The sequence below is a fragment of the Phyllostomus hastatus genome, unplaced genomic scaffold (assembly GCF_019186645.2).
Source record: "Phyllostomus hastatus isolate PE091 unplaced genomic scaffold, TTU_PhHast_1.1 phas_scaffold_1674, whole genome shotgun sequence".
Classification (NCBI taxonomy): domain Eukaryota; kingdom Metazoa; phylum Chordata; class Mammalia; order Chiroptera; family Phyllostomidae; genus Phyllostomus; species Phyllostomus hastatus.
Window position 1 is genome coordinate 13,979,870 of NW_025334011.1, and position 13,166 is coordinate 13,993,035.

The 13,166-nt window shown below is 45.6% G+C and overlaps 1 protein-coding gene across 1 annotated transcript in view; it reads right to left on the reverse strand.

Moving 5' to 3' along the window:
• The window catches only part of GAD2 (glutamate decarboxylase 2), a 74,762-nt gene extending 64,125 nt beyond the window's left edge, over window positions 1-10,637 (reverse strand). The window contains exons 1-6 of the mRNA XM_045857982.1: window positions 10,034-10,637; window positions 9,280-9,339; window positions 8,942-9,091; window positions 7,717-7,950; window positions 3,102-3,192; window positions 2,448-2,560 (exon numbers count right to left, since the gene is read on the reverse strand). Coding sequence (XP_045713938.1) covers window positions 2,448-2,560; window positions 3,102-3,192; window positions 7,717-7,950; window positions 8,942-9,091; window positions 9,280-9,339; window positions 10,034-10,109 — 724 coding nt within the window. The 5' untranslated portion in view covers window positions 10,110-10,637. The remainder of the gene's footprint in view (window positions 1-2,447; window positions 2,561-3,101; window positions 3,193-7,716; window positions 7,951-8,941; window positions 9,092-9,279; window positions 9,340-10,033) is intronic.
• Between the last annotated feature and the right edge of the window lie 2,529 nt (window positions 10,638-13,166).

The window sequence follows — 13,166 nt, forward strand, 5'->3', positions numbered from 1 at the left end:
TTCTCTGTCTGAGGGTTCAGCGGTCCTGGTGTGGATAAAGATGCTTCTGGGCCCTGGACAGAGCAGATCACAGGCAGGAAGACAGAGGTGCAAGCCCTACATGCACTTATTGCCCTTGAATCTTTCAAAGAAAGGTTGCAAAAGCAAGCCCTGAATCATTCTGAAAAATGTACAGATAGGAAAAGGTCTGTGACTAAGCCAAGCCTTTTCTCTTCCCCCCTGAGGCCTTCATGACTTGCTGAGCAGTGAGGAGTGCTCAAGCTCTCTCTGGCTGTCAGCACAGGTGATGCCACATAAACAGATTTTTTTTCTAGATGTCCTAAAGGACTTTCTATGAAGCACAAAACCCCTGGATGTTATAGATGGAGGTGTAAGGCAAACACCTGAGCTATATATTCAGCTACAGACCTAGCCCTTCATGCTTAGTCCCAGGCAATGGGACTTTCAGGTCTTGGGCATGTAATATGTATGATTTCCCCTTATCCCCACCCTTTAAATCATAAGACCCTTTACTGCAGAAATAAGGCTGACTGCTACCTAGAAAGGCATCCAATAATGATTAAGGATGCTATCAACCTTTCCTGTGTAATGTCTATAGAAAGCAGAGAAGAAACATGCTGCCATTAGCCTTTCCTTCTGTCCCCTCCCCACTTTGCGATATCTACATTATTTTGGAGCATGGCATCTATGACTTGTTCCATTTTGGGTCTTTAGGGTCCAAAGAAGGAGCCCCATGATCAAGCTTTTAAGTCTTGTCTAACCCCATCTCTTGATCATTTCCTGTCACTGATGAGGGTGTCCGGAAAGTGCTTAGTCCATACCTGGCTTAGCAGAACTGCCAGAGAGGACACTTTCTCTGGGTGCACATTTTCTGGGGCAGGTGGGTTCCAAGACCAGCCAGGTAAATTAGGCCTGTCCTAAGCCCCTTTAGTTAAATTTTTAGGGTCCCTAGGAGCAAATATTCTCTCCTTCCTCTTGGGCACCATTAAAATAGAGCCCAGGATGCTCCTGGCTCCCTCAGGAACAACTCAATCACACAACTAACTGAGTAAGAGGAGGAAGAATAAAGGTAGAAGTGACATTGATTTCTGAACCCTACCTAATTGCTTGTGAAAAACATCCTAAATCTTAAACACATCAGTTCCAGGCAATAATGGCAAAGTTCCCTCATTAGGGGATGTTTTTCCAGACAAAAAAATTAAGTACTAAGTTCCCTACAAAATAAAGATGAGTTTAAAATTTATCACGGCTGGTGTTCAACAACTTAAAAAGAAAAGGCTAATCTCCCCTACAATTTAACTAACAGGGAGGGTTTCCTTCAGGACCTAAAAAACGTGCTACATCTTTAAAAACATAAAATAAAATAGCAGATCTGAGTGTGTCGGTAAAGCTGCTTGATTTAAGATCTGGCCTTGAGGGCACTGTTGCTTGCTGATCATGTCTTCTTCCCACCAGTTCTTTATTTTATCTCTCCTCATCGTACCCTTGTCTTTGTAGATTTGCTGAAGAGAGATCACAATGTGGCCTTTGGTAGGCCTGGCACAGTGGCAGGTGTGGTGCTGGCTCAGTGTACTGAGCCCTGAGGGAGCGCCCACCCCATTATGATGACCTCCTTCCTACCACTGATTAGGTGCTGATCTGCACACCAGGTTTCTTTTCACGTGTCAGTGATTCTCTTTTCCCATTGCCTGCTGAGCTCCTGTTTCTTCTCTGCATTGAACCAAGGTCACAAACACACCCAGGAACCAAGGGCAGGGCTTTATTTCAGTTTGATTCTCTTGGCTGGAAGAGGTGTAAATAAAGGAGTTTAGAATGCAATGGTGGGTAATGAAAGGCAGGGTGAAAGAGATTGAATGGTGTGATAAAGAAGAGAAGGAAGGAGAAAATTCTTGAAGAAATCATCACCTTCTCTTTGAGCTCTAACAAATGGTCTCCCGAGGCACTCTCTGCCCTTCTTGAAATTAGTGTAAATCAGCTTCTCTGCTTGTTGCTTGAAAGGGACAAGGTACTTAGGATCTATTAAGTAGATCTGCCTGTCATGCACTCTCAAACAGAAAATGCTTTATTAAAAGAGGCTGCTACCATTTGTTTTCCTTTCTCTACTTCTGGGAAGAACATGCAGAGTGAATTCTCTTATTATTAATGTTTTTTTTTTGTTCCACATGATGCATACATTTTGTGTGTGGGATCCCAGAAGTACTGGGCAAATATGTCATCTTTGTTCATGTGCTTTTTGAACACAAATAACTAATGTTCAAGCATGGAATAGCTGGTTTGGAGGCATGGTCAATGGTCATGTACTTAATGACACTCATTCTTTTGATCAATATACAGCCTATTTAACCTAAACAGAAATACAGACTAGATTTTTAAGATTTCCTAGGTTCATAATAGCACATTGCATACCAGAAGAAAGAAACACAAAGAAAAATTGAAATATCATATACCAGGAGAAAATATCCCATCGCCAGAGCCCCCTGGCCAGCCAATGATTTCTCTCATTTTCTTTAGTGTGACATATTCCAAAAGCACAAATACTGGAGCAATTTCATAGGTGAACCTGAAACATAGTAATTAATGGCCACATTTTATGTATGTAACTCAAAGAAATAATTCATCATTATAATATCTATATAATCATTTCCTTTTTCAAACCCTACCTTCACAGAAGTTATGATTATATATTAAGCAGAGAGAAAATTATCTTTTAAAAGGTTTGCTCATTTTTCTATATTTGTAAAGTGAAGAACTTTAATTATTGGCTTAGTCACAAGGGTCATTTATCACATTAAATAAAAAAAGAACATTGCTGTATAACACTATTTAAAAGACAATAAAAGTCTCATTTCTCTTTTACTATATATATCCCAAAATGTAAAGAAGTCCCTTTTGTGTTTAAAAACTGTTGTGTAGCTTTGCATGAAAGTTTTATTAGGACTATATCCTATTAAGCTTGAGTGAACAGCAAAGTACATCTGATGCCCATACAACTATTTTAGGTGCTCCTTTATAAAAGATTTTCACATGAGAGATGGAATAAAGACTATGGAGTCTCATTAATGATTATCCTGAACTATACAAAAACACATTTAACTACTTACATGTTAGTGTTTGCTGTTGATGTCAGCCAGTCTGCTGCTAATCCAACCATATCCAGTCCAGTGGAGAGTTGATTAAAATATCTGGGATGCCCTGAATAAAATGGAATACCAGAATCAGGACTCCATCCAATGAAAATAAATGCCTCCCAAACACATAATTTCTCTAGCTAAAGAACCTTGAAAGATCCTTCAGTAAGAGGACATCCACATTCAGAAACCCAACATGCACGCACGTGTGTGCACACACTCACTCTGAAGGAACATTTCCTCTAATAAGAAAGACTATCTGGGATCTTTGGTATTTATTAAAACACACTGTAAAACTTCCTTTAAATGTTCCCTATTAAAAATAACAAATGTGGTCTGCAAGGTGGATGCTAGCTTATTTCTTAGCAGTCTTTCAATATATTTGCAAGCAAAAGTGCTAGTGCAATCCAAAGCTATTCAGAGACAGGCTTTTCTTGTTTACACTCATGCTGCTAAAAATCCATTCTTGTCGAAGCTGCTCTGGAATCAGTCATACCATGACATCCACCAGGCATGCCAGCACTCATAATAATATCAGTGACAAATGGCTGATGATTACAAAAGACAAGGCAAAAATGAGAAAATAGAACATTCTGTGGAATGGTTTGGGATTCAAAGGGTGACGATTGTCTAACAATGGTATGGACAGACCTAATTCTTGTCAATTCTTTTCTGTCCAAATATGTAATTATAAACAACAGAATTCTCTCCTAGCTGCAATTTAAAAAAAAAAGCTGAATACTGTCAATATCACTATCCTGCCAACAAGATCTATGAAGATACAGTCCATGCAGTAATCAGTCCATTAACAAGACTTATGTAATTAATTTCTGGATTTTTCTAAGACACTCTAAAGGGGTTGGCATCCAAATACTCCTGAGGCTATTATTTTAAATGTGATGGTAAGTATCTTGTTAGAATTCTTCTTCATTGTCTTGCCCCACAAAAGCCTATCTATAAATCAGCAGCAAAAATTTGGGAAGATGAACAATTATGGAAATAGCACCAGATAAAAAGGAACCTGCCACTTACTGGACACCTGTCTGAAGCCTGGGGATGTGAGTCTCTCAAGCCAGTGTGAATAAAACGAGATAAAGGAAGGCCACGGGGAAGGCAGGGACAAAAGTCAACACCCAGCTTATCTTTAGGACTGGAGTGCTCTCTTATCAGCATCCAGCTTGTGGCTCTTGACAATTAGATGCTGAGAAAAGATAGGAGCTGGGAAAGAAAAGAGCACATTTGAAAGAGATTGGGTTTTGGGCAGCTCACAACAGGATCTCCGCCATTCGGCCATTGTTTTACCTCCCATGGTGTAAAAGTGCCCTTCTATCTTTTTTCTCTTTTCCAGGCTCTCTGATGCTGACCCTGTCAGTTTACGCATCCACAGAAAGTGAGAAAGCCTTCCCTGCTGCCCCTGCTGCTGCTGCCGCCTGTCTGGAACAGCCCTGTGCTCCTCTCTGCCTCATTGACTCCCCATTTCATTAGCGCTCACAGCTGAAATCATAGCCCTCTTCTCCCTCCTGGTGCCCCTGCATTTCTCTTCCTTAAGCCATTTCCTTAGAGCGAGGAAATTAATAAGGATTAGCTAATCTATCCATTAATCTACTCTCCCAATTTGCAAGCATTTTCTCTGTGAATCTGGGGTCCACTGTCACACACTATTTAACTCTATGGAAACTTTGGCATGAAAACCTCTGCATATAATTGAGAGAGATTCCAAGGCTTGAGGATGTCCCTTTTGACATCATGGCCCAGGATGTCAAAAGGCCCAACCCCTCTGATGACTGCCTTTGGGAAACTGTAGAAACAAGTTTGGTGTTTCAATGGCCCATCTCCCTTCTATATATTTTTTGACCTTGGTCTCCCATTACACCTGGTCTCCCTCAAATTTTTCATTTGCTGATAATGATGTGAAAATACAGAGAGAGAGATCATTGGACAGGTTGGAACAACATGACCTCTTGATTTCTGCAGAAATATTATTTTGGTCGGTTCACATGACCCCTAGGAATCCCGGCAGGGCTTTCGGAGAGAAAGGGTGTGAGAGAGCTGCCTCGGACCTTGCCAGCTGTGCAGGCAGCCCTGGCATCCAGCTGCTGCCGCCCCCACCGGACCTCGTGCTGCCTGTGCTGTGAGGCTCTGTGCCAGGAATCCCGTGGCCACTGTAGCCAGAGCAGCCTGGGAGACAGTGAGTTTGAAAGGTGAGATTACAGCCGCTCCCAGATCTGGAATTGTCGCTGCAGATTAGCCAATGAGTCCGGAAGGATGCAGAGACTGCTTGTCCATAATCAGCTGGGGAGGGGCTCAAAGTCCTCCAAACTGCTCTATTTGCACTGGCAACATGCACCCAGGGAGGGACTCACTTTACTGACGTTTCAATTCCTTTGTCTGATGGTTTGGTTAAAAGACTCAACACGGCATTTAACCCTTCCATCACCCAACCTTGACCACCACCAAATCTAAGGACTCCCACAAATGCTAAATGTTTCAGGATTCTCTCATTCTCATTCTAGGCAGTTTTCAGTTCTAAACATTTCCTACAGAGGTAATTTTTAATAAAACATGAAGGCATCATTTAAAAGTATTTCCCCATTGCCCTTCACTCCTCTCTAAGACTAAACTTGGAGTCCAAGTGGAAATTAGGTTAAGGACTCTCAGTAGAAATCAGATGATAAGATGCATTTTTATAAAAGAATCTCTTGAGAAGCATTAAAATGCTTAATGATAGCAGAGTGGTAACTACTTTACAGACCCCAAATAGTACTAGTTGTCAAGATAGAAGCATAAAAACCTATAAACTTGCTCATGAAAAAAAGAAGGTGACTGCTGTTAATTCTTTGAAATGCTATTTGAGGGTAGGGTGGAAGACAAGAAGACTATGTATGTTATGAATAATACTGATACTTAATTACTATTAATATATCTTGCTTAGAAATCTAACTTAATCAATCTTTTTCCCTGAACTTTAAATAACATGCACTAGAACTACACTTGACCAAAACTTTTTACAAGTATTATGGTAAAAATCAACATATTGAATTGATGTATGCTTTCCTGACACAATGGAACAGTGACAGACAGAATTATTTTCATTGACTTGCAGTTGCCATTATCTTAACTCTTTAAATTGTATTTCAGACACCACCAGCTTTTAAGGATGAAGATATATAACGTTTATATAGATTCTTTTTGGTTTGGTAGCAAAAAAAAAGGTAGCATTTTACTATTAACATTTAAATACTAGGTGAGGGGAATGGCTCAAACAAAAATGAATGAGAAGGATTGTTCAGGTTTGTTCTTACAGATACATGAAAAACTGGGAGGAAAACAAAACCACCTTTAATGCCTAGAATATATATATCATGTGGATTCTCCATGAATATACTTGAGAATTATATCTAATAAGCCTTCACAAATCATACTGCACAGATTGAGTTTGATAGAAATCACCAAGCTAAATTCGTTTCCCTATATGCCTAGTTCTAAGCCTATAGTCTCACAGAAGTGGACACTAATAATTGAGTGAATCAATTTCCTAAGGTTTCTTCTATCTTGGTATAAAGAATGTGCAAAGAACACCCCTACCACACACACACACACAAAGCTAAAATCATTCTTAAAGTGTTTGTTGTTGATTAGAATGATACAGATCAAATTTAGCTCCAAGTCAAACAGCTACACCCTTCTCACAAAGTCTCTCCCTTCTCCCCACTTCCTGGAAAATTCAGTCATACTTATTTTTATTGTTTTAATAAAGTGTGGTGTCACTGTGTATCAGGACGATTAGAGACAATGTAGAAAAGGAAGAGCTGGTTTTGTGTAGACAAAATGAAAAGTTAGAATTCATCCAAATAAATGGTACACCTGGCACTATAAAATAAATAGAGTATGAAAGTACTGTGAAAAAGCAATAAATGTGCCCCTAATGATATCTGATGTTCTTTACCCCTTCTTTCTCCTTTATCGTATATACAGAATGGCAATGAAGCACACGTCCTTGTATAATATGGCTGAATTGTTAATGTAGTTTGAATTGTGTTTTCTTTTGTGTAGATTTCTTTAAAAATAGAGACAACCTGGAGTTCAAATCTAAAGTGTTGGCCATTTGAGACAATGCCAAAATGTTATCGCTCTGGTTCAATAATTACATAGGATGGTTTGCCCAATTTCTGACCACTTCTGTGCCAAGCAAGTTACCAGCACTACACTAGTATCTGGGCTCTTGTTTGGAGCATGTTTCTCTGAGCATTCATTTCCACATCCCCCCTTTTCCTGCATTTTGCATCACGTCCACTGGCTTCTGCTGACAAATGACTGTTTCTACATCAGTGGTTAATTTCCATGGCCAAATATGTGCAATGTAAAAATATGACAATTTATAACTAGATAATGTTTCTGATATTACCAACTTCAGATGCATTATTAACACTAATAGTAAAGGTTGTTTTTGATTTGAATCATTCTAATATTTTTAAATGATGAAAATAATTTTATAAATTTGAAAATATCACAACTCCATAAAACAAAATATTTTATAGAAAAAAGATTGTGAAAGAAAAAAGCTTTATTATTTCTGATGGGACAATACCTGTTTTAATTGCATATTTTAGAGTTGTTTGGCAATGCATCAGAATTTCCTCCAAATTTTGTGGTTGGTCTGCCAATTCCCAATTATACTCTTGAAGAAGCTCATTAGGGTAATGAAAATCAATCACTTTGGTTGATCTATCGAAACTTTTCACCACATACTGAAGCAAAATATCCATAACATCCTGCAGAAACGCCAAGGTGGGTCTTTCTCCATTACACGCTGGCAGCAGATCTAAGGAATGGAATCAAAAGGCCACATTTTAATTTTGCTGTGAAAATACCCTGGCAGGATCTTGATCCAGCAATTTTTTTTTTATGACGTGAGCGATTGTATGTTTTTTAAAAAAAACTTCTGGAAACGCACGGCGTTTTCTTTAAAAGGGAGGCATTTTTCAAAGACGGAAGAATGAGAGAAATTACGATTTCTCCCCTTACCCCACCTAAATTCCTGCATTTTAATTCAAAACTTGTTTGCTTTATTTTTAAAAGAAAGTTTGCTCTTTACAGGGTTCATCTTAAATGTTATTTCTCAGTAAATCATTCTAAATGCTTATGGAAATTCTTCCTGTCAGAAATGTTAGAGGAACGCCTTTGGGCAAACCAGGCAGAGGGGAACATGCAATGTTAGTTAGGATCTCTGGCCTATTAGGAAGGCCCGCTGTTTCCAAAGCCTGCGAGCGAGCGTGAGCGCGCGCGTGTGTGTGTCGCGCGTGCGTTGGGACGACTAGGTGTGTGAACACAGGGAGCAAAAACGCGTGCAGGTCTCACGCGAATAGAATCGTTCTCCAGTGAAATCACTATCTACAAATTAGTCTTGCGATCTAAAGACCTAAAAAGTCTTTGCGATTCTGAACTGGAAACGGAATCTCCTCCTAGGCCTCAGCGGCACCAAGAAGGCAACCCAGATCACTGCGTGCGCGGGCATCTTTGCCAGCGGCAGCCCCGAGGGCAGCGCTTGGGGAAGAGCGCCGCGGCCTCAGAGCCCCCTTGCAATGTGGGAGGCCAGCGCTGCGCAGAGGCTGCAGTCGGGTCTCAGACCTAGGGGACAGGACCTGCGTGTGTTATTTTCAGCTGAAGATTCTCTAAAGGTCGGCCTCCGCCCTCCGCCCTCCTCCTGGAAGCCTGGGGTCGGGCTCAGGGCGCCGAGTTCATCCCGGTAGCGGTAGGTGTGGAGGGGAGCAGAGTGAGGGGCAGTGGTCCCCGGGCCCCGCAGGCGCCTTTACCTGTAGCGTGTAGAAACGCATAGTTGACATCCGCTTTGGGACAGCTGCAGGGCTTCTGGTTACAGGCACAGGCAGCCTTCCGGGAGGTGGACCGCGGGGGCTCGCTCCCGCCGCTCTCCGCCGGCTTCTCGGCGTCTCCGTAGAGCAAAGCTGGGCAAGGACACGGAGCGCGACCTCAGTCAGGCGCCCGCCGGGCCGGGCTCCCTCGTCCTCGCGCACCGCGGACCTAGTAATCCCGACTCCGCAGCTGGGAAAGCAGAGCTGAGAAGGTGGCTCTGCGCCGGGGGCCCCGGGCGTCTAACCCCGTTCGCTTCCCTCCCCTGGGCCCGAGCACTCACCGCACAGCTTGTTCCCGATGCCGCCGGTGAACTTCTGGGCCACCTGACACCAGGCTCTCGCTGTCAGGAAAGACAGGAAGGAGATCGGCGAGGCAGAAAAAAAAAGAGCGGACAGATGGACGTGTGAAATTTCGTTCTATGTGAACAACGGCAATAAGCCCAGGGTTAGGTACCGCGGGCAGGTGCGGGAGGTGCGCGGAAACCTGGCGATCCCGCGCGGTCCTCAGTTCTCTGAGTCTTTTCCCAAGGAGAAGCCCACACCGCGGCCCCTCGCACTTGTCTTCTAGGTGCCGGTAGGTTCAGGAAAACTCCCTCCCCTTCCTACCTCGCTCGGGCGAGTTTTCCTATAAACCTAGTGGTTCCTTTTCCTCGCAGGATCTCCTTCCAAACTAATAATTCTCTCTCCTTTCCAATTTACCCTTTCCCCGTTGTGACTCTGTCTCTGTCCAGGATCTAGACACCAAGATGGTGGCAGTGTTCCAGGCCCGCGGAACAGAGGGTCGAGGAGACACCTCTGATGGGAAGCCTAGCCCAGACTTCGGCGGAATGGGCGCAGGAATCTTGGGGCAGCTTCCTAGGGGATGAGGACCTGTGGAGGTTTTGGTCTCTTGGGCCATCAGGGACCTACCCCGAGAGCAGGGCGAAGCCGCCGAAGTTTTTCTGTTGCAGGTGGAAAACCTCCTTCTCCTTCCCTAGCTCCGCAAACCCCAGTCCACCCTCAAAGCTCGCCTGCTCCAGGTTCTGATTCTCCTACCTGTGCCGGGGTTCTCGGGGTTCCCGGAGCCATCTTCAGACCCGAAAGACCAAAAGCCGGAACCGGGAGATGCCATTGGCGCTGCGAGACGGGAGCAGATCGCCTCCGAGTGCGAAGTGTCGGGGAGCTGCCTTCGGCTGGGTCCTGCGCGCGTGCGTGTGTGTGGCGGGAGGAGGGCACCACGCGAGCGCGCGGCGGAGGGTGGATGTCACTGAGGGACAGGGAAGGTGCGTGTCTGCGGGCGCCCGTGTGTGTGTGTGTGTGTGTGTGTGTGTGTGTGTTGAAGTTAGGGCTTTGAGACGTGACAACACTCTGAAAGCTGTGGGGGTTAAATAGGGAAGGGGGCCGAAAGATCCTCACAGCGAGATGCGAAAGTGCTGAGGGCCCGAAGGATTTTGAAGGCGAAGGAGCCCAATACGGATGGATGAGGGGGCAGCAGAGGGGAGAATGGCAGAGGGAAGGGGCTGAGTGGTGAGAGCGAGAAACAGTACGCACGAGGGGAGTCGGAGTGAGTGGGTGGGAGGTGTGCAGGCGAGCTCTCGAAGAGCAGGAGGCGAGAGGGTGCGGGCTTTCCCTCCCGGCCCGGATGCGCTGTCCAGGGTGCTAACGCAGCTGACTGAGTGCTGGCCTCAGCGAAGGGTGGACCCAAGAGTGACCTTGGCGAGGCGAGAAGGGTGGCCGAGAGGAGTCTTTCCTGCACACAGATTGGCGTATTGTTTGAGATCTGGCTCCCGCTTCGGAGAAGGAGGCGCGGTTTCTGCGCTGCCTGCCTTCAGGACCATGTTGAGGTCGCTGTGACCTCGAAAGCCTGAATGGCTGGGCCAGAATCAAGAGCAGTTCTCCGGCATGGAGAGGGGATGGTGGAGGAGGGACGCCTACGCGCTTAAGGGCTCATTTCAGCTCCTTAGTAGAGCCTAATGCCTGCCTATTGAGCTGCAAGATCCCCGGCGGCGCACTAGTCGTGCGTTTTCGAGAGCGCAGTCCCCAAAACCACAGTCCAGGTTCTGACTGACAGCTGGATGGAAAGACTGCCGATTGAGGCAATTAAAATCCACCCTGAGTCTATCACCGAAGATCTGGGACTGGAGAAAACAAAAAATAAAACAAATGGAAACTTCTTGGAAGGGGGGAGAGAACGAGCAGCAAGGGAGAGCTGCTAGAGTCGGCAGGATTGACAGTAGATGGGGGATGGGTTCGGGGATTTGGCGACCTTGCCCCGCGGAGGGGTGGAAGGGCCGCTTCTTAGGTTTGACAGGACTCGGTATATGAGAAGTAGGCGTGCTCAGAGTTTCCAAATAAGCAATTAGAGTTTTCCAAATCTGAGGCGGAAAGAAGGCATCGCCTGCTGGGCCCTCTTTTTAGCGGGCCTGAAAAAGTGACCCACCCTTCCCTTGAGAATCTGTGGGATAACGCGCGCGCGCGGAAGCGTGAGTGTGCGAGTGCCTGCGGTGGGGGCTTGACTATTTCTGCAGCCCGTTGAAAAGGGGTTTCTCCTTTCCTGAGGAAGTTAGAGACTCTCAAGTCTTAAAATTTCCTTTCTCTAAAAGCTGTTAAACGAGGAGGGCGCCCTGAGAGCTCGGGGCCTGTTCAATTCGCTCTGCTTTCCCTTCAGCAGTCGAGAGCAGAGTCCCGCACACCAAGCTGGAGAGGGGGAGAAAGGGCGGGGAGGACCGGGTGGGAAAGGGCTGCGTCCAGCTTCCCGCGGAGTTCATGGCGTACAGCTCCCCTTTTCTCCCTGTGCGAAAGCTTTTATTTCATTTTGTTCCAGCCACTCTTTCTCTGACCTCCCGGTCAAGTCACCAAAGCTGCTGCCAAAGCAGAAATCCACACACCCTCAGTCTCGACCACCTCTCGACCCTAGCTTAGGAAGGGCGTTGTGGGTCCCAGGATGGCTGCGTGCAAGTTCAAGTCCTGTGTCCCCCCGCACGTGGGCCTTGTCAGTTCTCTCTACAAAGCGTTGTCCTCTTCCCCTGTGCCCGAGCTGAGCTGGCCGGAGCCGTTGGACCTGCACCGTGGCCGCAGGACTCAGGCTGGGAGTGGGGACAGGGAAATGGGCAGAGCCAACTGTGTTCCGAAGCCTGCACGAGGCTGCGGGCGCACCGTGGGCGCCAACCCAGGCCCCAGTTCGGCCCCTCTTTCCGCGCTCCCGGCTCCAACGCTCCAGTGGAGCTACTCCGGGGTGTGATGACTCGGTGGTCCCGCCGTCTGAGCCGCGGGCAGGGCAGCTCTGCAGCTCTCGCTTCAACGATGCAGATACACGTTCTTTGTTTAAGCCCACACCAAATCCTGCAAATGTTTCGCTTCAAGCCAGCAGGCTGGGTTGGCAGAATTTTTATATTACGGATGAGTGGTCGAAAACAGAAGGATTCTTAAAAAAAAAAAAGAATTAAACACACACACAAGGCCCCGAAGGAAGACATGGATTAAAATATAAGGCAGGTAGAATTCTCACCTGGATTTCACAGATTTTTAAAAACGCAGTGACTTAAAATTCTACTCCATTACATCCGGCAGCTCCGGAATACTTTGAATCAAAGGGTAGTATTTGCATTTTTTTTTAATTTAACACCCCTACTTCAGATGCACTCAGGATCTGATTCGTCCTTCCTTAATGCCATCCCTCCCTAGATGGCAATTTGCTTTATACTGACTTTTATTTAGTACAAGAGCCCACTCCCCCTTCTTCAGGCTCCCGTCGGAGATAACAAAAGCGCTCAGGGAGGTAATAATTGCAGTCATTAGTTCACAAAGGAGGCAGCCACCCAATGGGAAGGGGAGGCGGGCCAGCTCGGGAAAGCTTTCCAAAGCCCTTCCTTGATAAGGGAAGAGAGACCCACGCTCCGGGCCGGCTTTCTCAGTTGACCTATTTTTTTTTTTGTCCCTGATTTACCCAGAGATAGCGTTGCAGGCTCGCCAAACAAGAGTGTATGGTACAGTTCTTCCCTTATGTTCTTCCAGTGCTTACGTGTTGAAAGGCAGAGAAAAAAGAGAGGTGGAAAAAAGAGAAAGGAGAGAAAATAAAGAAATATAAAAGTAAAACAAAAAGCGTTGCATCCTTCCACCAAACGCTTGCCATTCTCTTTTCCGGCCCCACTCTGAAAGGAGGGGGCAATGACCTAGGGAAAGGGTCAGT